Genomic DNA, 23433 nt, shown 5'->3' on the forward strand with positions numbered 1-23433 from the left:
TTCAGGGTACAAAGTGAGGTGTGTCGTATGGAGAGATCTGAGGACCAAGTAAAGAGGTTTAGAAGGCCACATTTGGTTCCCAGGGCTGAGGCTTCTCCCTGCCCCAAAAAAGAAAACTGATTTAGGGTTGCCATACGTCCAGATTTTCCAGGACATGTATTCAGAATACTGCAGTCAGCAGCAGTGCCTGGGCGGAAATTGGGGAACTGTATGGGGAAATCCAGATGTATTGCAGCCCATATTGGCAGTTTTTGCCATTCTTCCATAAAAATAGCTCAAAAACTGCATTTTTGCGATTTTGTGCAATGAGCTCAACAACCTTTCTGTCCAGATTTTCACTGTTTGAAATTTGGCAACCCAACTGTATCAGGTTAAGAGAATGATCCCCTGAGCCACTTCTAGCAAGAGTAGTGGACATTTCTTACATATTTACATTCCGTTGACCACTTGGTCAATAACCCGAGTTCTCTGGGTGCAACACAGGTGGAGAAAGACTTTAAAACCACAGTTTGGAGCATGAGTCAATAACAGCACCAACACACAGGACAGCCACATCAAAGCAGAGCTTAACACTATTTCAGCAATGATAGGGAGAGCCACATGATACATGATACAGAGAGCCACAAGAAAATGTTATTTGCTGAGCTAAAAGCCACAGTTCTTAAACCACATTGAAATGCAGGCATTACAGTAATAAAATAATTGTTTTTAAAGGCTAGAAATGATGTTAAAGGAGGGGGCCAGGTGAACCCCTCTGAGGATAGCCTTTCACTATACTGATTTATTGTAATAATATGAACCTTTCAAAGCCTTTATCACCCTCACAATTAAGTTGTTTTAAATTGCTTTAAATAGTGTGTTGTGCTGCTGTAACCCATCCTGGGACCTTAGGGTGAAAGTCAGGTAATAAATTAATAACAATAATCCACATACAGATCTCAGAGTGTCCTCCAGAATATTATATCATCTGTGTTGAAGAAAACCAAGCATCAGCAGTTTAAAACTTTCCCCACAAAACAGGTAAATAACCCCACACAGCAAACCATTTTCATGGACCAGATTCTAAAACAGTTTTTTGGTGGGGGAATGGGTTGTATGGTCTGACATGTGCAGAGAGAGGGAATGTTATCATTCCACTTTTTACCATACATCTCCCCTTCGGAAAAGCTCTCTCCTCCCGCTGCTTCTGGTTTGACTCAGCTCACTTGCAGGCAGTCTTTTTATTGAGCATGTCCTGATTTGTAGGGATGCGGGTGGCACTGTGGGTTAAACCACAGAGCCTAGGACTTGCCGATCAGAAGGTTGGCGGTTCGAATCCCCGCAACGGGGTGAGCTCCCGTTGCTCGGTCCCTGCTCCTGCCAACCTAGCAGTTCAAAAGCACGTCAAAGAACATCCGTTCCGTAATAAAACGTAACTGGAAACACCTTCCTGGCAACAAATCTTTTCCAAACGAAAGAAAAAAGCACCGGAAAGTGTGGGATAACCACCACGATAGAGATATTGTATAACCTCCTCCCAGATTTACAAATCAGGTAAAAGGTAAAGGGACCCCTGACCATTAGGTCCAGTCGTGGCCGACTCTGGGGTTGCGGCGCTAATCTCGCTTTGTTGGCCGAGGGAGCCAGCATACAGCTTCCGGGTCATGTGGCCAGCAGGACTAAGCCGCTTCTGGTGAACCAGAGCAGTGCACGGAAACGCCGTTGACCTTCCCACCGGAGTGGTACCTATTTATCTACTTGCGCTTTGACGTGCTTTCAAACTGCCAGGTTGGCAGGAGCAGGGACTGAGCAACGGGAGCTCACCCCGTCACGGGGTTTCGAACCGCCATCCTTCTGATCGGCAAGCCCTAGGCTCTGTGGTTTAACCCACAGCACCACCTGTGTCTCTTATCTAACTGATTAGGTGAGAGATAAATATAATAAATAATACATAAACTTTAATGATCTCTAACCATTGGCCGTACTTGTAGGTGTTGATGGAAGCTGGAGTGTATCAAGTTCTAGAGGGCCATGGGGTCCTCATTCATGCTTTACATAAGAGCCCAAGAAGAACCTCACTGGGCTCATCTAATCCAGTGACCAACCAGGTGCCCATTGGAAGCCCACAAGCAGCTCCTGGGCATAGCAATGCTCTCTCGCCAACTGAGGTTTCCAGGCATACTGCCTCCAACACAGGTAGCAGAAGGTAGTTATCATGGCTAGTCGTTTTTATCAATGGTGCCTCTACAATGACTTGGCCATGTCCACAGAATGGAAGATGACAGGATTCCCAAGGATGTGCTCTACGGTGAGCTGGCTTCAGGCATTACAAAGATGTCTGCAAATGTGACATGAAATCTGGCAACATCAACTTCACCCTTTGGGAATCCCTTGCAGACGATTGCAGTGCCTGGAAGAAATGCTTGGTGCATCAGCATCAGCACAACCAGACGCCTTCATCTGCCCTGGCTGGAACAAAACATGTCTCTCTTGTACTGGAGTCCACTGCCACAGCACGTACTGCAGCCTTCCAACGGTTTGAGGCACACTCCTCCATTGTCTCCTGAGACAGACAGATGCCAGTAACAGTAGGATTGGTGTCTGTTAACTTATACACCGCTTCTTGGAAGCAAATGCCATTGAAAATGAGAGTTACTTATGCCTAGAAATGGTTAGGAGCCCCACTCACAAGTCTGACTGGGCAGCCTAAGCAAGGTTTAACTTGTAGACCAAGATCTTAAGAGACCTGAAAGCAGGAAGAGAAAGTGTATCAGCAACATCAGTTGCAGCAAAAATAGCTCTCAGCTTTGTCAAGTCAAAGCAAAGCAAGCCAATGTCTTTCCATTGGGGAGATTCCAGTTTCCCTAAATATGAGTTGACCGAATGTTTCTATTTCTGTAAATAGGGCTTTGTTGTTGTTGTTGTTGTTGTTGTTGTTTGTTTGTTTGTTTGTTTGTTTAAAAAAAGCTCCAACCCAACCCTATGTATATTTGCTCAGATGTAAGCCCCAGCTGGGGACGCGGGTGGTGCTCTGGGTTAAACAACAGAGCCTAGGACTTGCTGATCAGAAGGTCGGCGGTTCGAATCCCCGCGACGGGGTGAGCTCCCTTTGATCGGCCCCAGCTCCTGCCAACCTAGCAATTCGAAAGCACGTCAAAGTGCAAGTAGTTAAATAGGTACCGTTCCGGCGGGAAGGTAAACGGCGTTTCCGTGTGCTGCTCTGGTTCACCAGAAACGGCTTAGTCATGCTGGCCAAATGACCCGGAAGCTGTACACCGGCTCCCTCGGCCAATAAAGCGAGATGAGCGTCGCAACCCCAGAGTCGGTCACAACTGGACCTAATGGTCAGGGGTCCCTTTACCTTTACTAAGCCCCAGCTAGCACAATCAACCCCACTCTTGTGTCAGTGGCACCCGGTGCCTCAATTTATGCTTCAAGAGGGGCATCTGCAGCTCAGGTTTAGCAGTGGTAGTCTTAAACCACCTGAACTGATATCTTGCACAGCACGGTTGTCCTCAGTGATGAATTTCAGTTATGATTTCCAGGTTTTAAAAAATCATTAATTTTCAGAGGAGCTTAAAAAGGAGTGGCGAAGATAAGTCCACCAAGGGTTGGTGTCTGTTTGAAGAAGCATCCCATTGTAAGAGGGAAGGAGACACACCCCGCCATCCAGCCGGCTGTCTACCTCCCCTCCCTCCCCACGTCCCTTTCTTTCTGCTTCGCTCGGCTTGTGTATTAGAAGGACGCGTGTTTGGGTGTGTGCATTTCAGTCTGAAATAGAAGCAATTTCCCTTGAAAAGGCTGTGAAAATCCCCCTGCCTTTGAACACGGAGGCACTCGCTCCTTTCCCTGTAATGCTATAATTGCCTGGGATTTTCACCTAATGCAGAGGGAAAGTCCAAGAGAAGAGCGCGCGGCTGTTTTGCTTCTCTCTCTCTCTCTCCATCGCCCCCGCCGCTCTTTTTCCATTATCCCCACCGACAACCATCACCACATCAGATCCTCTTTGGCAGAAGCGCATACAGCAGAAGGCACGGGTGGGGTTCTGGGAGCGTCATCCGAAAAGATGCGAGTAATTGTGGGTCCAAAACTAAGGGGGTCGCAATCGCTGAGACACACCAGACTAGTAGCTGGCCAATCCCACGCCATTCAAAAAGAGCCCCCCGCCATATTTAAGCGCCAGAGGGGCTTCCAATGTGAAACCGGATTGACTCCAGATTGGTCGGCCCGCCGCAGAGATCTAGGTTGTGATCCCAAACACACTTTCCTGGTATGGGCGAAAGCCCCGTTGGCCACAGCTGGATTTCTTTGCATAGGGTTGAGCTGTGAACTAAGTATCTCAAAGTTAAATGCGTCTACTCGGGTGTAAAACCACACTGGTCTGCAACAGAAGCTACTTCCGAGTGGGCGTGTTTAAGTGGCTGACAGGGCAACCGTATTCGCGGGCTACTCAGGAGTAAATCCATTGTGTTCGATGTGGCTTACTCCCAGGTAACCGGGTAGAGGACTGCAGCTTAAAGGGCTGGTTTTCAAAGCGTATGTGTCTAGATTCGGAGTCTAAAGCAGATTGGAACTTTTAGTGGATTCAGTTCAAACAAATTAGCGCACAGTCGCGTCCGGATTCCTATAGATAAGCATGCATACGACTGAAATGTTAAATAGGCCGCGGATCGGGATCTCTGAACTCTGGGAAACGGAAGAAAGAGTACAATTGTGTGTTTTTTAAAAGAAGGATTTGGGGACTAAGGGATTCACATCCACATATTCATTCATTCATGTCTATATCAATATCTCGGATTCCTTAACACATCAAGGTTTTATAAATATAACCGCACTAGGGGGGTGGCCTTTAAAATATAATTTCCTTCCAGGCCTCGTTTGTGTGTGATCTTTTTTTTTAAATGATTAAAAAATTAAATTTTAATGTCAATATTAAGATGAGGTGGCATTTCTGGTACGTCTTTCAAGGCATGGAGGATGAGAGCGAGTAATCCCACCGGATGGACTGGGGCTTACTTCCAAGTAAGCGTACAGAAACCCAGGCTCTGAAAAGTTCCATCCCCAAACCTATATGGGACCTTCTAGTCAAGAAAAGTCTGGGGCGATGGGGAGTGGCAAGGAAGGTCTCCATTAGGGCCGAAATCTGTCAAAACGCACCGCCGTCTCCACCTCTTTGTCTAATGCCCAGCAAATAGCAAACAGAGGATCTGATGGGGATGTTGGGTGTTGTTTTGGCACGCGTGGGTGGATAGACTTCTTTTTCTAGCGGGTCTTCCTTCCTCTGTGCGGTAACGGACGCTGGTGCTCGCAGGAACCGAGGAGATTTGGGAAGGATCGCTGCTGGTGGGGGAGGCGGAAGAGATCCACCCTTTATTCTCCCAAACGGCTAAGGCTACATGCACTCGATCCTCTGAATCTGTACTGTGAAACGATCCCCCTCCCTCTCTCTGTCTCTCAGTTTGCCTTATTGGCGTGAGTTCCAGACGTTTAATAGAACACGTGCAAAGCAAATTCTCTAAGAGTGCACGCCTATACACGCCTCCTCAGAAGGTAGTCCAATTGAACTCAATGGGGCTTACTTTCGAGTAATTATAAGAATGCAGCCTCAAAAATCTAAGCCGAAGGAAGGCTACGATCCTGCTCCCCATGTTTACTGGAGCTGGAGGAAGCGCCGCTGAACTCACAGTGAGGACTTACCTCCGAGGAACTATCTCAATTTAGCGCGCGCCCTGCTTAATTGAGTTTTGGATCACGGAGTGAGATTCCACTCCACCTCCCTTAACGCTGCAAGGGCGATCCCGATTCTTATGTGCGGTGATCTGTTCAGAGTTCAGCTAGGCATCGATTTAAGCGCGCCGCCGAACTAGAGGATATGGAAATTAAGTGTGGTGGAAATCCCAGGTAAATGTGTCTCTCTCGGTCTGGAATGTGGGCTCCTGAGGATTCATCCGGATGAAACCCGTTTAAATCCAGATTCCTCAACTTGAATGTGTTGTGGATGAGAAATGTCTCTCCCCTGCCCCGGGTGCCATAAGGAAATTGACTCTCCATCCCTCGACAGTGAAGCAATCTGCCGCAACAACTTCACTGCCCGGTGAATTCGGAGCGCAACGGATTCGGTCCTGCTCCGCTTAACCGTCCCAATCCTAACCACGCGCGCAGCTCCAAAGTAACTCCCTGGTGTTTTTAAAGGGGCTTACTCCAGAGTAAGAGGGCAGAGGGTCGCCTCCAAGTTCTGCCTTGGAAGCAAACCCAAAAAGGAGCCTTTGAAAGCAAAGAGTTGCGTTTCGGGGACCCGTGTACTCCGCCTCAACTAGGTCGTGCGGCTCTCTCACTTACACACTTAAGCCGGCTGCTTGGGAACAACGCTGTTGGGCGCGAGTATTTCCTTCCGCTCACACATAATAAAATAAAATAAAAAACATTGCATGCACACGCCAACCTAACGATGATTTAGTCGGGTAAAAGCAGAGATCGTTTGAACGTCGACTGGAACGTTCCGCCGTGGGGGGCGGGCGGGCGTGGATGGGGGGGGGGGAGAGAAATAAAGATCCCCCCCTCCCAGATCACACCGGTTCCTCAATGGATGTCTCGCCTTGGCTGAAAGTTCCTGAATTCCTCCGATTTTGTTGAAATGTAAAACAAGAGGGTTGGCTTGCCGGGGGTGGGGGCGGCGGAGGAGGAGGAGGGAAAGTCCTTTGAAAATGATTATTAATAGTGCGGGAAAGCGACTCTTAACATTGAGCAGGAGCCTGATGCTGGTGTTTGGGAGCGATAAAACAGATATATTATATTTTATTTATTTATTTATTTATTTATTTATTTATTTCGGGTGTGGGGGGGGGGGTGATAAGCATACCCGCTCCCACATGCAAGGAAAAGATCGGCGACTCGGGTCTTTATAACGACCCAATCCTACTTTCCCCCATATTTTATAGGTGGGTTTCCTCCCCCACCCCTCTTCTTTTAAAGCATTTTAGTGGCTCCTTCCACCCAGGGAGTGAAGTCCGCACAGGTTGTTATAGCTACCCTGAGCCACAGGGGTTCCCCCTGTCTATTTAAACCCCCTAAATCTTCCTTTCCCCTTTTCTTCTTCTCCGCCCCCCCCCTTTTCTTAAACCAACCCCCCTCTCTACTTCCCATCCTCCCCACCCCTCCGGGGGCTGGTGGGCCAACATGTCCTTAATGAGTATTAAAACACTATCTCTTCGCAATTAGCTCATTCCTTCGCCTGGCTTGCTGGATTGACGCACAGCGCAGAAGGAGCTGGAGAAGCCCCGGCAATTTCCCCTTTGGCGATAAGTGCTGATTGGGTCTCTCGCTCATGCAAGCCTGCTCCAAACTTTTTTCTTCTTCTCCCTCCTCTCTCCCCTGCTAAATGTTTGCCTTTAGTGTCTCTTGGCTGCGAGAAGAGGGATTTCCCCCCCCTTAAAAAACCCACCTCTCCGATATTTATTTTTTCTTATTTATTGTTTTCGTCTTCTTTGAGAGAGAAGACGAGAAAGAAGATAATTTCTATATAGATATTTATATATACCTATATACACCCATAGATAGATATATACAGGGAGAACTAGCTACCTCCTTGGGCTGGGTTGGTTTTTAATTTTTTCTGGGGGGTGGGGGTATTTTCTCCGCCCCCCTCCCCTGCATCCAAGAAGAGAAAGTTGGACGTTTTGCTGCTTTTAGAGGGGGCAGATATTAAAAGGCTTTTTTTGCCAACTTTTGAGGGGCGAGATGGCCCTTTTGGGATATTTCCTGTTTCTTTGTGGGTTGACCCAAGGTCTCTCAAGCTATCCCATCTGGTGGTAAGTTGACTTTCTTATTGATTGATTATTTGGGGGGGGGGTAGAGTGAACCCCTTTTTCTCCCTCTAGCGCTCGCTTTTCAAAGAGATGTTGGATCCCTCCCGTTCCCGAATATGTTGAATGTGGAGGGGAAAGAGATTGTGGTTCCTAAAAGGGTTTTTTTTTTTTTTTTAAGAACGCACTCCCCAGCCCCTGACGAAAGTCTTTTTATTTATTTAAGCTGTATGTTTATTTTGACTGTGTTAGCCCTGATCTACCGTTCTCCTACTGTAAAGTTAAAAAAAAACCCAAAAACCTGAAAAGGTGGGGAGGGGGTGAGAGAGAGAGAGAGAGAGAGAAGAGATCAGAGTTGCTGGGTTGTGTGTTTTTTTAAAAAAAACTTGCTTTGATCCTCTCCTGCCAAGAACAAAAGGTACTGAGTGAATTAAACAGATAATGATACAAGTCGACACGAGTTTTTCAAGGTGATTTTAAGCTAGTCATGTGGAAGGAGAGGAGGAGGAAAGCATACGCTCTCCGACAAGAGGAATATATATATGTATAGATTGACGTGCAAAATAATGTGTACGTGTGTTTTTTAAAAGCACAAGCAAAATATTGTACAAGCGCGCAAAATATATATTTTTTTCGTGGCGACCGAGATGGACTTGCCTTCGCCTTGGTAAGGTGGGAGCCTCCCCGCCCGCTTCTTAAATAACAACAAAAACAACAACCGACAATCATGGGATCTTGAAACTTGGAACGAAATTCCTAAATATTGTGCCTGGATGAAATTCTGTCAACATGTGGGTCCCAGGATCTGCGTCAATGCTCTTTCGGTAGAACTGAGAGGTGTGTGTCTGTAGATACCTATCGCCAAAATATACACAGATTTTCCTTGGTCTCTATAGTGGCTGCAGGCAGATTCAGTGGGACAGGGCATCATCGTCACCCCCCCCAAAAAAAATCTTCTATTCCGATTTGAGACAGTGAAGGTTCTTTAAGCACTCAGTGCAGAGATATGGACTCTGTATCTAGATCCCTAACTACCTGGCGTCCTCTCTCCTTCAGAGATGGTCCTACTTAGGTTCTTAGGCTATTCGATCCCTCTTTTACGCCTGGGTCGAGGCGCCTTTTGGATCCGGCTCTTCCTCCAAGGAAACGGCTGAGAGGCTTGTGCGCCTCGCTGGTTCAGTCTGGGGAGTCCTCAACTCCTGGAAAAGGATCCCCTTTTCTCTCTTTCTGTCCGGCCAGGCTGCACAGAGACTGTAGGCGGCGGCGTTTGAAATTGACCAGCCTCGAACGAAAGACTTCGGGAAGGGAGGCGAAATTGACTGGGGCTTGCGCGGGTGTCCGGAAGGCGAAGCCTCTTTTTCCTCTCTCCACCCCACCCCGCCCCCGTCCCGCAACCATTCCCAATGATTCCTGGAAGCAAAGAGAAACGCGACCCAAGAAGGAAATCTGATTGAGGGTGGTGGCGAAAGGTTAGGCAAAGATTAGGGTTTGGTGGCGGGGGGGGGGAGGGAAGGATTGCGCTCGGAATGGAGAAACCATCAAGACTCTTAAATGAATGGCTGTCAGACGCTCGCTTTCTCCATCAAAGCGCAGAGCGCTCGCCCAGTTGGTGTTAATGTTTCTGATAAAAAGTCTGGGAAAGGTAAACTGGGAAAGGCTAGCGACGCTGCGCCCTGCCCCTTTAAGAGCTCGGATTTGGGTCTTTTTGCGGCCAAATGTGAAGGGACTAAAGGAGAGAGAGACTTGGAGAGGGAGAGGGGAGAGTTAGGCGCACGGGCGTGTTGCGGCACATCAGCCCGATCGGCGGTAATTACAGACTCCAGGGAGTCGGGAAGGAGGAAGGAGGCGGCGGCGGCGGCGGAGAAGCCACCGCGGTCGTTCGCGGGCTTCAGCCGGGCGGAAAGTGCGCCCCCGAGCCGAGCGCCGCAGGAGCGAACCCGAGAGCAGGCTTCGAGGGGGGCGGGTAGCGCTCTTCGCCCGCCGGGGCGCGCATTCCCACGAGCGCAGAGGAGGGAATCGAGGCCTTGGCGAGCGCTGCAAGTTCTTACTAGAGGCTGGGGGCGTTCCTGGAATTTTAATAGCCCTCCGCCACCCCCATCCCCGGAGGTATTGCCTGAGCGCCACCGACTAGCAAGCTGCAGAGCCGAGTCTTGTGTCGAGTCGCCCCGCAGGCAACCCCACACAGAAGCCCCACACACGCACGTGCTGCCTCCCGGCAGAGGCTCCGCTGGAGCAGTTGGTGCACTCGGGAGAATAAAGCGGCATAAGGGTTCACGGACTGGGACACTTTAGGCAGCCGTGGGGAGGGGAGGAAGGGGAATGGACCCGCACGACCGTCGTCCCACCGGCAAATTTCCTTGCACATGGAAAAACAGCACCGTCTTCGGGAGTACAAGAAAAGGGTGGGTGGGTGTGTAAGAGGGAGAGAGCGCAAACCGAGCGTGCAAACCTCCCCAACGCCCAAGTGGTGCAGTCCGGGGTTAGTTTCACCACTTGCTCGCAGTTTGCGCATAAAAAGGCCCTCTGTGCGCAAATGCACCTGCCTGTTTGTAGCTCAGATGCCCTTTCTTAAAATGTTAAAAAGTGTGTACAAGGTCTAAACCAAAGGTTTACACATACATGGATGGTTCCTTGTTTCTCGGTGTTCTGCTTCTGGGGATAACCTTTAGGACATTTTAAAAAATTAAATTAGATTTGGATCTCATGAGTAATGCCTTGTGTCAGATATAGGCATTGACGAAGACGGTTTTTGCAGAGCATCTATGCACATCGTATTAAAATATTAAGCCCGGCTACTGCCTGAAACACAGGACAATATAAGGAATGGATGTTCATTTCGTTAGGGTGATCTAAAGACAGAAGAAGGGCGATACACTCGATCAGTCTCTTTTTTTTTTTATGCGATCATAAAGCCGAACAAGCTGATACCCTAGCAAAAGTCTGTGTTGGAAATACAGGAAGAGCATCTGCTGGTGTACAAAAACGCAATTTCCCTTGCACACACTTTTTTTTAAAAAAAAGCCGTTTTAGTCTCCTTAAGCCACCTTGCTTTTTAAAATCCGGAGGAAAGGACAAAACTGGCATCTCCTAAAAAGCTCGTGTCTGTGTTTGTACTCACCATTCGCCTTTATGTCAAAATGCGGGGCGGAGAGCTGGGGTCACCCAGATTCCCAGAGGAAACAGAAGGGAGTTAAGACAGTTTCTTGAGAGTAATTCAGTACTCAGGTGTATAATGAATTACTGCTTCTACAGCTCTATATATGTGTAGGACAGTGGCAGACTGAAGCACACTTGACTTGCACGTTCAGTTTTCATTGAAAACAACAGACCATTCCTTGCAAGTAACCGTGTTTATAGGATCAGCTTACAAAGGCTCCTTTTATAGCAGGTCCGAAAGTGGTTACAGAATTTTGAGGGCTTTTTATACATTGTTTGTGTGTGTGTGTGTGTTTTAGAGGCACGTATAAAGCAATTTGAAAGAAGCGGCTCCCTTTACTAGCAATGCAATCCTTTACATGTCTACTCAGAAGTAAATCCACTGAATTCAGTAGGAATTGCTCCCGCGTCAGTAAGCATATGATTGCAGCCTAAATGATCAGCAATATGTGAGAGATTGCAAATACGACTTCGACCCAAAATCCAAAATACTCTACTTAAAAAATCGCTTACAAACATTCCCTCCCCCCTCCGGAAAGAATTCCAAAGAACATTCGTTTTTTTCCATTCCCTAAAGAACGATATTTAATTAATATATAGGAAACTGGGTGGGCAGGGGGAAAGGCGGGAGAAACTCTCCTTTTAGAAAATAAGATCGATTAAGGCTGCAATCCTATAGCCACTGAGATCAATGGGGCTTGCTTCTGAGTAGACCCATAAAGGAACGCGCTGCGGAGAGAAAGTAGCAAGGCGGGCGTGTGAAGAGGGAACGCGGTTGAGGAAAAGGCCACCGTGTCTGTCAAGCGCGTTTGTTTTGTCTGGACTGCTATAATGTACACGTCTCTGAACATACATTCTCTCCCTCTCCCTCTCCCTCTCTCTCTCTCTCTCTCTCTCTCTCTCTCTCTCTCATTTTCTCATTCTCTCATTTTCTTTCGGGGCGGGGGGGGGGGGGAGGCGGGCGTCGTCGACGGCAGAATTCCCCAAATAGTTCAGGTATGACAAAGGGCACAAGATAATAAAATGTAAATATTAAATCCTTGATAAGACAGGTTACCTCGCACACCTGGGCTGCAAGCAACGTGGGGGGAGGGAAAACAAGTAGCTACGCATTTATTCTAATTCGAAAAAAGCCCCAATAAGCGAAGCCCTTCAATTTCACTATAAATGCCCCCCCCCAAAAAAAAAACCCTATGGAAAGCGACAAGGAAGAAGAGGGCAATTTCCTTATATTTTCGCTCAACCCGCCCCCTATCCCGCCCTAAAAAATATAGGTTACGACCCTACACACATTTATCTAGGAGTAAGTGTCATTGAACTCAGTGGGCTTACTTCTGAGTAGGCATGGCTAGACTTGCACTTGCAAGTCAAGACCAGAATCTTCAGTGCAAGCGTGATCTTTACAGGGTAATCCTAATCAGATTTATTCAGAAGGAAATCTTTCGGATCCTGGGATTTATTTTCCAGATAAATATGTTCAGAACTGCAGCTTCTGTTTCTTGAGGCGGGGGTTCAAACCTGCCTGGGAATGATACTCGCTGTCTTTGCTCCCAGTCTGCAAATGAGATGGCAGTGTTTAGTCGGCAAGCGCTCTACACATGCTCAAAGGCACTAAAATCAGATTGAAATGCTGAAATCAAAGTTTATTTTATACTCCTTGCCGTCCAAAACAGGTTACACAGCGAACAATTTATATTAAGCATCTCCGCCATGCCATCAAACGCGCACTGTATTAATTTTATTTATGGGGGTCGTGAGCTCTGAAATCTTAACTAGTGTTCTTCCAAACTGGGGTGGTTGGGGTATCGTGGCGAAGCTCGTCATCAAGGTATAAGCCAGCGAAATAGGTGCCCCAGTTTACGGTCTGTCTGGAAGCCTTAGTACATTTGCACCTTTTCACACGTGACGTCTGTTTGCTTGTTTAAAATCGTGTGCGTTGCAAATGCAAACCCCTTGTCAACCAAAACATACATTTTAGAGTCTTTTCACACCCTATGCTAAAAGTGACTTTGAAGCTCTGCTATTTGTGGCACGTGTGGATGTTGTTAATCCGAGCAAGAAAGCTGAGTGGTTGTATCGAAGCTATACACTGTAGCCAAGGTTCTACAACTCCGTTACAGACCGACTCCCTTTCATCACGTGCTATCCCATTCACACGTGTAGTAAACAGGCAATATCCTTTTGGGGGCACGTGAGAATGCAGACTTCAGGTGTTGAAACCTGGCTATTGTTTTTGATAGAAGACTAGTAGATTTCATTGAACTGCGGTTTTTTCTTTACTACCGTCTTCCCCTTTTAAAACTGGCTCAGACCTGCTGTAATAAATAAAACCCTGTTTCAAAATAAAATAAAAACCAAAGGACTGGAGGAACTCAGATTTGTAAAGTAACCACTCATATTAAATTCAGGGAGCTTATCTCATACCTCATCCTCCTAAACATGATTGCTTGGGAATAAGTAGACTGGAGGGCACAGTTTTAATGTTCAGATCCAAACGTTCCCATTTAGGATTACACTCCATTGAAACCTACTAGACTTATTTCCAAGTTAGGACAAAATCCTTGCCATGCACACTTCCTTGAGAGTCAATAACCCTCATGGATGAATACAGTGGGATTTAGTTTCGAGTAAACACACACTAGACCTGACTGCGTCTGCCTTTGGAATCTGCAGTGAAATGTCACATTCAGAAGAATTCTAAACTCTTGGAATGTGATTGGGACCATTTTGGGGGGAAGCATGATAAGTTCCACTTAGTTCACTTACACAGGAGTAAACCTCAAGAATTTAACCAACAACTTCTGATCATCTGACTGGCCACTGTGAGAAGAGGGTGATGGACTAGGTGGGCCCTTAGTCTGATTCAGCAGACTCTTCTTGTGAGTAGACATCATCGCTGTGAGACGCTGGTCTATAAATTAGAATTGAAATAATGGGATCCCTTTAGAGAGTACCTTTGCCAACACCCAGCCTGATCCTATGCACATTTATTCCCACTGGGTTCAGAAGTAACATAGCGTCATAAGCACCTCGACTCAGAATAAGGTTTTATTGAATTGAATGGGTCTAGGATTGTAGCCCAGAAATCCTCCGCTTTCGTACCCCAGTTCCATATTATCTGAAAGGGGTTGTAAAAGTCACACCCCTCATTAGCAGCCCTCATTACCTTTGTCCAAACCCTCCTCTCCCCCCCCCAACCCAGCCATTTCCATTTGATTTAGGAACCTTATCCAAACCATTTCAGCAGCAAGATCCACAAACAGCTTTTTGTTTTTGTTTTAACTGGCCTGAGTGGAAAAAAGCCAGCAAAACCAAGGCTGCCATTCCGTCACTGCCACCACCCTGCAAAAAAGCAAAAAAAAATTAATTTCACAAGCATAATATAATAATCCCTGTAGCGCCTGCCTCTAGAAACCTGTGCTATTTTTATTAACGCATCTGGAGTCACGCCTCTTTTGAATTATTATTTTTTAAAGAACAAATTGTGGGGTGTTTTTTTTTTAAGAACAAAGACGTTTTCTCTTATAGAAAAAGGAGAGAGAGAGAGAGAGAGAGAGAGAGAAGGCCATCAAATCTTGCATCTCTTGGTGTGCATATTTCTTCTCCATCAGACCAAGATTTGAACTGCAAAGGGCGGGGGGGGGGGGGGCGTGTCTGGAGGTGGATGTTGTGGAAAATGCAGTCACCTGCCTGCTGAGCAGCCACCCCTCCACACCTAATTTGTTTCCTTGTGTAAACTAGTTTCTGGATAGTTAATGACATTTAATTATTATTTTTGGGTGTGTGTGCTTGTGTGAATAGGCAAACTGTCCTGGACAGTTAGTTAATCCAGCTTCTCTTAGCCTTTCCCCATTTCAGCTCGGTGTGTGCACATCTGCCTTAGCGAGCTGGGTTGGAGCCCAGGTCACACGGCCTCTTGGAATTCTTCACCCAGTTTTGTGGGCATGGAAACTTGGGGGACCAGTTCACCCCATTTTTCTCCAGAAATGGAGAAGAAACTGTCCCAACAGTTTCCATTTTTGGGTTTAGCAGGAAGTACTTTTTACAGAGCACATAAATTATGGAACTTGCTCTCACATGGAGCAGGGACGGCCACCAACTTGAATGGCTTTTAGAAGAGGATTTAGACAAATTCATGGACAAGGGGAGAGTGCTCCTGTGCTCAAATCCTGCTGGCTTCCCACAGTGGGCAGCTGCTTGGCCAATGTGAGAAGAAAGAAGATTCCACCTAAACATTAGGAAGAACTTCCTGACAGTGAGAGCTGTTCGACAGTGGAATTTGCTGCCAAGGAGTGGGGTGGAGTCTCCTTCTTTGGAGGTCTTTAAGCAGAGGCTTGACAGCCATATGTCAGGAGTGCTCTGATGGTGTTTCCTGCTTGGCAGGGGGTTGGACTCGATGGCCCTTGTGGTCTCTTCCAACTCTATGATTCTATGATTCTATGATTCTAGAACAGGGTAGTGGACTGGATGAGCCACTGGCATTATCCAGGAGGCTAGTCTTATGTTCTTATGTTCCCCTTCCAGCTGCAACCATGTTGGCATCCCATGGCCATCATTTTGCATCATCTGCAATGCCCAGGACCCTGGCTTCATTCCTAGCATGGAAAGTGGAGGGGAATGGTCTCTGTCACCCAAACATGGTTGAGACTATTCAGAGTAAAAACCGAAAAGTGGCCCCTTTTTGGGGGGGGGGTAAAAATGTCATAAATGTTCTCAAGAAACACATTCTCTGAGAAGCTTCTTCTCAGCTCTACGCTGGTGGAAAGCTTAGTCCTTTGCACAAATCCTAGAAACTAAGGCTGTAACTAGCCCCTCCCCCCTTCGCCTTGAAGTAAGCTGCATAGGTCCTGATTTGTAGGGACGCGGGTGGCACTGTGGGTTAAACCACAGAGCCTAGGACTTGCCAATCAGAAGGTTGGAGGTTTGAATCCCCGCGACGGGGTGAGCTCCCATTGCTCGGTCCCTGCTCCTGCCAACCTAGCAGTTTGAAAGCACATCAAAGTGCAAGTAGATAAATAGGTACCGCTCCGGCGGGAAGGTAAATGGTGTTTCCGTGCACTGCTCTGGTTCTCCAGAAGTGGCTTAGTCATGCTGGCCACATGACCCGGAAGCTGTACGCTGGCTCCCTCGGCCAATAAAGTGAGATGAGCGCCGCAACCCCAGAGTCGGCCACGACTGGACCTAATGGTCAGGGGTAGCCTTAGACTAGCATTAAACTCAGTGGGACAAGAGCAACTGTGCACAGGGTTTTATTTTGGCACAGCTGGATTAGTAGCGTTGAGTGCAGAATTAAGATCTGCTTTGTACCCAATATTTATTCATCCAGCAGCAGTAGATCCAGTCAACACACTGGATGTTGTTATGGCAGTCAGCGGTTTGCCCCTCCCCCCCCCCAGCATTTTGTCCAGAAAGCTTCAAACATTTTTCCTCTGAGGGATTCTAGGATTGGCCAGCAAGTGTTCTAGTAAGTAGCCAAGTTTCTCAAATCGCTCACCAGGGACCAGCCATCTCTGCTATGTCAAGAGATTTTGCTCAAAGTGAAAATTGTGAATTGAAATCTGAGGACTTTCCCCTTTCAAAATATCTGAGGAATTTTGTGAGAAGCTCCCCCTCCCCCCAAAAAAAAAGATGGAGGGAAGGGAAAGCAAGCATAAGAAGAGTCCTGTAGCTTCAGGCCAAAGGCCCATCTATTCCAGCATCCTGTTCTCACAGTGGCCAACCATTCACCATGGATATTTTGTTAACCCTGGTTGATGGGATATTGAATGGAATAGTTAAATAGTGCAGTTGATCTATTAGATTCACTCCCACAAGCTAAAGCAATGGCCAACAACTGGGGTAGCTTTAAAAGAAAACTTGACAAATCCACAGAGAATTCCCCCTCTGAGTGCACAGAGTTCTTCTAAACTATCAATTTGAACTGGGTACCACCTTTTGAAAAGGGACGCGGGTGGCGCTGTGGGTTAAACCACAGAGCCTAGAACTTGCCGATCCGAAGGTCGGCGGTTCGAATCCCCGCGACGGGGTGAGCTCCAGTTGCTCGGTCCCTGCTCCTGCCAACCTAGCAGTTCGAAAGCACGTCAAAGTGCAAGTAGATAAATAGGTACCGCTCCGGCGGGAAGGTAAACGTGTGCTGCTCTGGTTTGCCAGAAGTGGCTTAGTCATGCTGGCCACATGACCCGGAAGCTGTACGCCGGCTCCCTCAGCCAATAAAGCGAGATGAGTGCCCCAACCCCAGAGTCGGCCACGACTGGACCTAATGGTCAGGGGTCCCTTTACCTTTACCTACCACCTTTTGAAGGGAGCCAGCAGTGTGAGCTGCATGCACTGAGTCCGTTGCTGGGTGCAGGGGTGGTGCTGGAGGCTCTTGTCAAAGCCTCCAGATTTGACTGTAGCATGGGAAACTCTGCAGCCAGGATCTGACACCTCAAACAACCTTCTCTGGTTCTACCTTGACCCGGATTGTGGGCCAGGGGAAGAGCAAATGAAGGTGACTTGAGGGAACCAGATGGCTGGAAGTGGTTCTCCATGGTTCCAGGACAGGGGTCTCTCGCAGCCCTACCTGCAGATGCCACTGCTTGAACCCAGGACCATCAGCATGCAAGTCAGCTGCAGTACCACTCAGCTACAGCCCTTCTCCATACAAGGAACATAGTGATCTGCCTTGCACCACCAGAATGTTGGTCCATCTTGCTCAGTATGGTCTGCACTGACCAGCAGCAGTTCTCTAGGGTCCCAGGACAGGAGTCTTTCCCAGCCCACCCTGGAGATGCCAGAGGTTGAACGGCCCTTACCTGAAGTATTCCAATCAAAGGTATGCATTAAGTTGAAGGAGTTAGAATCACTCTTTCTGGAACTATTTAAAACTGGATAGGACAAAGCCCTAAAGAATTTACAGTAGGAAACACGTCCCCGGGGAGAATGGAACGCATGAGCTCATCGTAAGCCTTCCACACTCTGCACTCAGGTATGTGAGTCAGGGAAGGAAATGTCTTTTTAAGTTTATGGGAGCTGCAATGTTGTCACAAAACACAGGCTAGGTAGGGATCACAGCAAGTGCCATACCTTTGTAAAGGGTGATGGCTATGTTCTGCCTCCACTGTTGGAGGCAGCAATGCAATTCTGAGTTTCAGTTGCAAGAAACTGCAGGAGGTTTGTGTGTGTGTGTGTGTGTGTGTGTGTGTGTGTGTGTGTGTGTGTGTCCTTGCATTCATGTCCTGCTTGCATGGGCATCTGGTTTGTCACTGTGAGAACAGGATCCTGGACTAGACGGGCCACTGCTCTGATCCACCAAGGCTTTTCTCACATCCTTAGGAGAACAGCAATCCTCAGGAAAAGAAAGAACACAACATCTTTTCTGGAGATGTCTCTACATTGGTTCCTGTTCCTAGAATGCATGGTTTGAGTAACAAGCCTGCTGACCTGAAAAGGACTTTATGAGCCATAATAATAGCATTTACCAAACATTTCACAAGCACGTGTCGCAAAGGGGAAATCCTCTCTGAGTCACACTGCATCATGTTTGGATGGCTGAGGTTTTTACTCCCACCAGGTGTGCAGGTGCTGGGGCACCTGAATGAGAATATGGCATTCCACGGTCTGTCCATAGACACCACTGGGATGTTTCTTAAACTAGGCCTGTGCTTTGCAGAAACCTGGCCTCTATTTTGTCGAAAGCTTCCTCCCTCCCCCCAAAGAGGTTTCCATTTTTCGGCCTCCTTTTTCAGGCACTTAAGAATTTCTTTAGAGGGTTTTGAGTTCCCCTTATCATTAAAAGGCAAATTGGGGGTAGGGTTGCTAGACATCTGGAGTTGACCTGAAGCTTCCAAATTTGCCTGGCCCCCACCAGGTGGCAGAGGGAGGGCTTGAATCTCGAGGTGGACAGGAGTGTCTTTAAGTTTAAAAAAACATTAAGAAGGCTATGCATACAACTTGCAAGCTTCAGCCAATTATTCCATCGTCTCGGGGAGGTGGGATCTATCCTCTTCTGCTCCCTTCTCCCCTCTCCCAATTAACCTCCATCTCCAGGGCTCAGTGGCGAGAGGGAGAACAGAGGAAGAATCGTTACAGCTCACCCCCATAATATCATTAGGGGATGCCCCTAGGTCTCATGTTTGTGCCCTGAAATTTGAGGGTCTGGGCTGCTCCTGACCTGGCAACCTGGCAACTGGCAGTGGTGTGTAGTATAATAATTCAGACTATTGATCCATCTAGCTCAGTATTGTTTTCACTGAGTGGCAGTGACTCTTCAGAGTTCCAGACAACGGTACCTCCAAATGCTACCCGGAGATGCTGGGGTTTGAACCTTGGACCTTCTGCATGAAAGTCAAATGCTCTGCTACTGAGCTACAGTCCTTCCCAATGTGTTTGTTTGGTCAACCTGCCCAGCCAGCATGGTTAATGGTGAGGGTGTGTGTGATGAGAATTGTGGTCCAGCAATGTCTAGAGGGCCACAGGTTCTCCATTCCTCCTGTAAAAAGAATCGCCAGCTCTCTGCAGCCTCCCTGCCTGCCTAATCTGGAAAAGCCCCAGGGTAGGAGTTATTTAGTAATGTCTTTCCATTTTCTTTCATGGAAGTACAGGCACCCAGTAAGGCTGCTGAGGGCAGACAAATAGTGAGATGATTTGTAGAATGAAAGGAAGGACACTCACAAACACCCCACATCCATATTATGGGGCCCAGAATGGAGCTATACAAACATACAGACACAGGCAGTGGCATAGCGTGGGGGGTGCAGGGGGGGCCGGCCGCACCGGGCGCAACATCTGGGGGTTAGGGTTTGGGGGCGCAAATCCACGGGTTAGGGGGCACAAATTACTTGCCTTGCCCCGGGTGCTGACAACCCATGCTACGCCACTGGACACAGGGACATTGCAATGAGAACAAAACCTGTTCTTGGGGAGAGGCTGCCATTTGCCTCTGAATATGGAATGTAACAGGCACCTTGTAACCTATGCCAGGGGGTGTCGGCATCACACAGTCCTGCCCATCAGAGTGACAGGCATTTCACTAACTGAAACTGCAAAGGCATGACTGCAACGAAGGCTTTGTGTGTTGCTCTTTTCCGACAGTGTGGAGCTAAATGCTGGCATCATCTTCCAGTGTGGAATGAAAAGCGGTTAATAGCTGTCTTCAGTTGATGTTGGCAAGCAGACAGAGTGGGCCACCTCCATCGCTATTATGATATCAGCTTAGCTCTAACAAAGTCATATTAAGTTACAGCACGGAGGTGTCTGTGCCAAGGAGCGAGCTACTGATATACGCCATTAATTTGTGGGTTTCCCTCCACATTTTGGCGCTGACGAGACCTAGTGTTCCTAAGGGCCTCCACAAAGCAGTTTGCCACATGGGGTGGGTGGACATTCCTGTCCCCTCCAGGAAGCAAAGCAGAGAAACATTAAAAATTAAAAATTAAATGCTATGAGGAAACCAAACCCACCCCACCATTTATGATTAAGAAGCTGAATGTTGGGAGATTCAGAACACATAAAAGAAAGTATTTCTTCATGCAGTGCATTTTTAAACTGTGGAACTTGCTTCCAGAAGAAGCAGTGATGGACATGAATTTGGATGGCTTTAAAAGAGGATTGGACAAATTCATGGAGGAGAAAGCTATTGAGGGTTGCTAGCAGTGCCGGATTTATGTATAGGCTAAGTAGGCCGAAGCCTAGGGCCTTAGATGCACTTTCTTTAAGAGATAAGCTTAGGATAAAATCCTTTATTCCTATATTCCTATATTAGATGCACTTGAAGCCAATTTAAAAAGAAGTACTGTGTACAGTGATGTTGCACAATTGTTTTCCATTCTTGCTCCTCTGAAAGCATCTAAGGAAGAAATTTAGCAAGGTGTTGAACTGTTGATGGAAGCATACCCAGAAGATATGGACCTAAAACTTATTTAACTTTGCACTTTCACCTGTACTTGACACAAAGCCATAGGCTTACAGCAGAGCACTCTCTGACTCATACAGACCTTTATAAAATTATATACAAGGAAAAAAATCAGGTGGCCTTTCCTAATGTGGAAGCAATCTTGCGGCTATTTCTTAATTTTATGGTCACTAACTGCTCGGGAGAGAGGAGTTTTTCAAGACTCAAAAGAATTAAAAATGAATTAAGGGCAACTGTGTCTCAAGAGAGGTTGTGCGCACTGAGCATTCTGTACACTGAAAGTGGCAAACTTAGACAAATTTTGATGAAGTTTTCTAATACCCTTTAGAGGAGAAATTGTGAATTGAAGAATTTTAAATACCCATAATCATCCTTGGCTTCACTCAATGTTGTTTATAACACTTCCATTTTCTTCTAGTCGTGAGGGTGGAGGATGGGGGGGGGGATGCTCACAAGTGGAGTAGCCTAGGGCCTCTCTTCATCTAAATCCGGCCCTGGTTGCTAGACACGATGCCTATGCTCTGCCTCCTTGGCAGAGGCAGTAATGCTTCTGAATAACAGTTGTTGGGAACCACACGGGGAAAAGAGTGATCAGATGCTACTTGTGGGATTCCCACTGCTGGTCACTGGGAGAACAGGATGGTAGACTTGATGGGCCATTAGTCTAACTAAGCAGGCTTATGTCCTTAAGCAATTATGGAACATTTTCACCAACTGGAAACCAAAGTTGCGTATGGACATTGGGCATAATCCAGCAAAGTGTGATTGAACCATGGAATGGAGCTGAGGACAGGGTAGAGGACTTAGCCATGATTTGGTGCCATAGCTCAGTGGTAGAGCATCTGCTGTGAATGGTCACAGGTTCTATCCCCAACATCTCCAACTAGGATTGAAGGAGAATGCTCCCTGAAACCCTGGAGAGCCACTGCATGTCCGTGTAGACAATAGTGAGCTAGATGAACCAATGGTCTGACTTGGTATAAGGTAGCTTCCTATGTTCCTTACAAATATCTCATTTCTTTCATTGGCACTTAATAGTGACCAGTTTTTCAGGACTGTGCTGCATTAGCTCTCTGGAGCAACAAGAAGACACACACTTACCCCTATCATTAACATAACCCTGTTCAAGTACATTGGTAGTGTGGCAATGATACAAATGTAAAGAAGGTGAAGGTGGTGAGGGCTCCAGTTGTCACTGAACTACAATTCCCATCAGCCCCAGCAAGCATGATCAGTAGCCAGGGATTATGGGGGTTGTAATTCAGCAACATCAGGAAAGCTGAAGTCCACACCTAGGGTATCTCTTCTGTCTTTCTCTCCTCCTAAGTGCCCCTACCTCCAAAGCACAGCCTCATGCAAGTTAATGGAATGGTGAAATTGACTAAACCAGACAAGTTTGGTCTAGGCAATTTCATGCATCAGGGAAAATTCAAGTTTGCTGAACATCCTCTACAGCTTGAACAATCCACACAAGTGTGGATATGAGGATCAGTGAACTATACTAATTGTTGTAATTGTGAAGCTAGAACATTACTGGTGGAAGGGCAATTTCCATGAGTGCTATGTGTACAGTGGTACCTCAGGTTAAGTACCGTATTTTTTGCTCTATAAGAAGCACCAGACCACAAGACGCACCTAGGTTTTAGAGGAAGAAAACAATATTCTGAATCTCAGAAGCCAGAACAGCAAGAGGGATCGCTGCACAGTGAAAGCAGCAATCCCTCTTGCTGTTCTGGCTTCTGTGATAGCTGCGCAGCCTGCATTCACTCCATAAGACGCACACACATTTCCCCTTACTTTTTAGGAGGGAAAAAGTGAGTCTTATAGAGCAAAAAATACGGTACTTAATTCGTTCCAGAGGTCTGTACTTAACCTGAAACTGTTCTTAACCTGAAGCACCACTTTAGCTAATGGAGACTCCTGCTGCTGCTGCGCCACCGGAGCCCAATTTCTGTTCTCATCCTGAAGCAAAGTTCTTAACCTGAAGCACTATTTCTGTGTTAGCGGTGTCTGTAACCTGAAGCGTATGTAACCTGAGGTACCACTGCACTTGAGTGCATTATAATGTTGTGAAAACAACTCTCGTTGATGTCTAATGTCCAGTCATGTGCAATAATACAGGTGCATAAATTTGTGTGTGTGTGTTCAGGACACTGCAAAACCATGAAATGTTCCCAGAAAGAAGCGTCTCATGAAAGATATAGCAATCTGCTGTGGGCAAAAATCCAGTTTGATTGGTAGAGGTCAAGGGTCTTTGAGTGACCTTGCATGACCTCAGTGATTTACTTTCCACCTTCTGTTTCCTGCTGGATTATCCAGCTTTCCCCAAACTGCTTCTATATAGCTGGGCTTTGGTTTCTATCTTCCCTTCAACTCAAAGACTCTGTTGAAGAAAAGGGTGATATGGACGCTCTATTCCATATCACTTTCTAACACCTCTATACTGCTATCTGTGCTGTTATCTGGACAAAAAGAGATCAGCACAGGTGAAGATAGGCTACAGGATTGGAACAGGGGAGGTGATATGTGGATTTGAGTGGCTAAGCTTAATCGACTTGATCTATAAACTGTATGATTCCTTAGAGCTGCTGCAGATAGTGGCAA

At 47.0% G+C, this 23433-nt stretch overlaps 1 protein-coding gene across 1 annotated transcript in view; it reads left to right on the plus strand.

The window, feature by feature from the left end:
- The first annotated feature begins 7198 nt into the window (after positions 1–7198).
- WNT3A (Wnt family member 3A) overlaps positions 7199–23433 on the plus strand; it is a 96796-nt gene continuing 80561 nt past the window's right edge. The window contains exon 1 of the mRNA XM_079947009.1: positions 7199–7787. Within this exon, the coding sequence (XP_079803135.1) occupies positions 7717–7787 (71 nt within the window). The 5' untranslated portion in view covers positions 7199–7716. The remainder of the gene's footprint in view (positions 7788–23433) is intronic.

This window comes from Podarcis cretensis, assembly GCF_951804945.1.
Source record: "Podarcis cretensis genome assembly, chromosome: 12".
NCBI classification, from domain to species: Eukaryota; Metazoa; Chordata; class Lepidosauria; order Squamata; family Lacertidae; genus Podarcis; species Podarcis cretensis.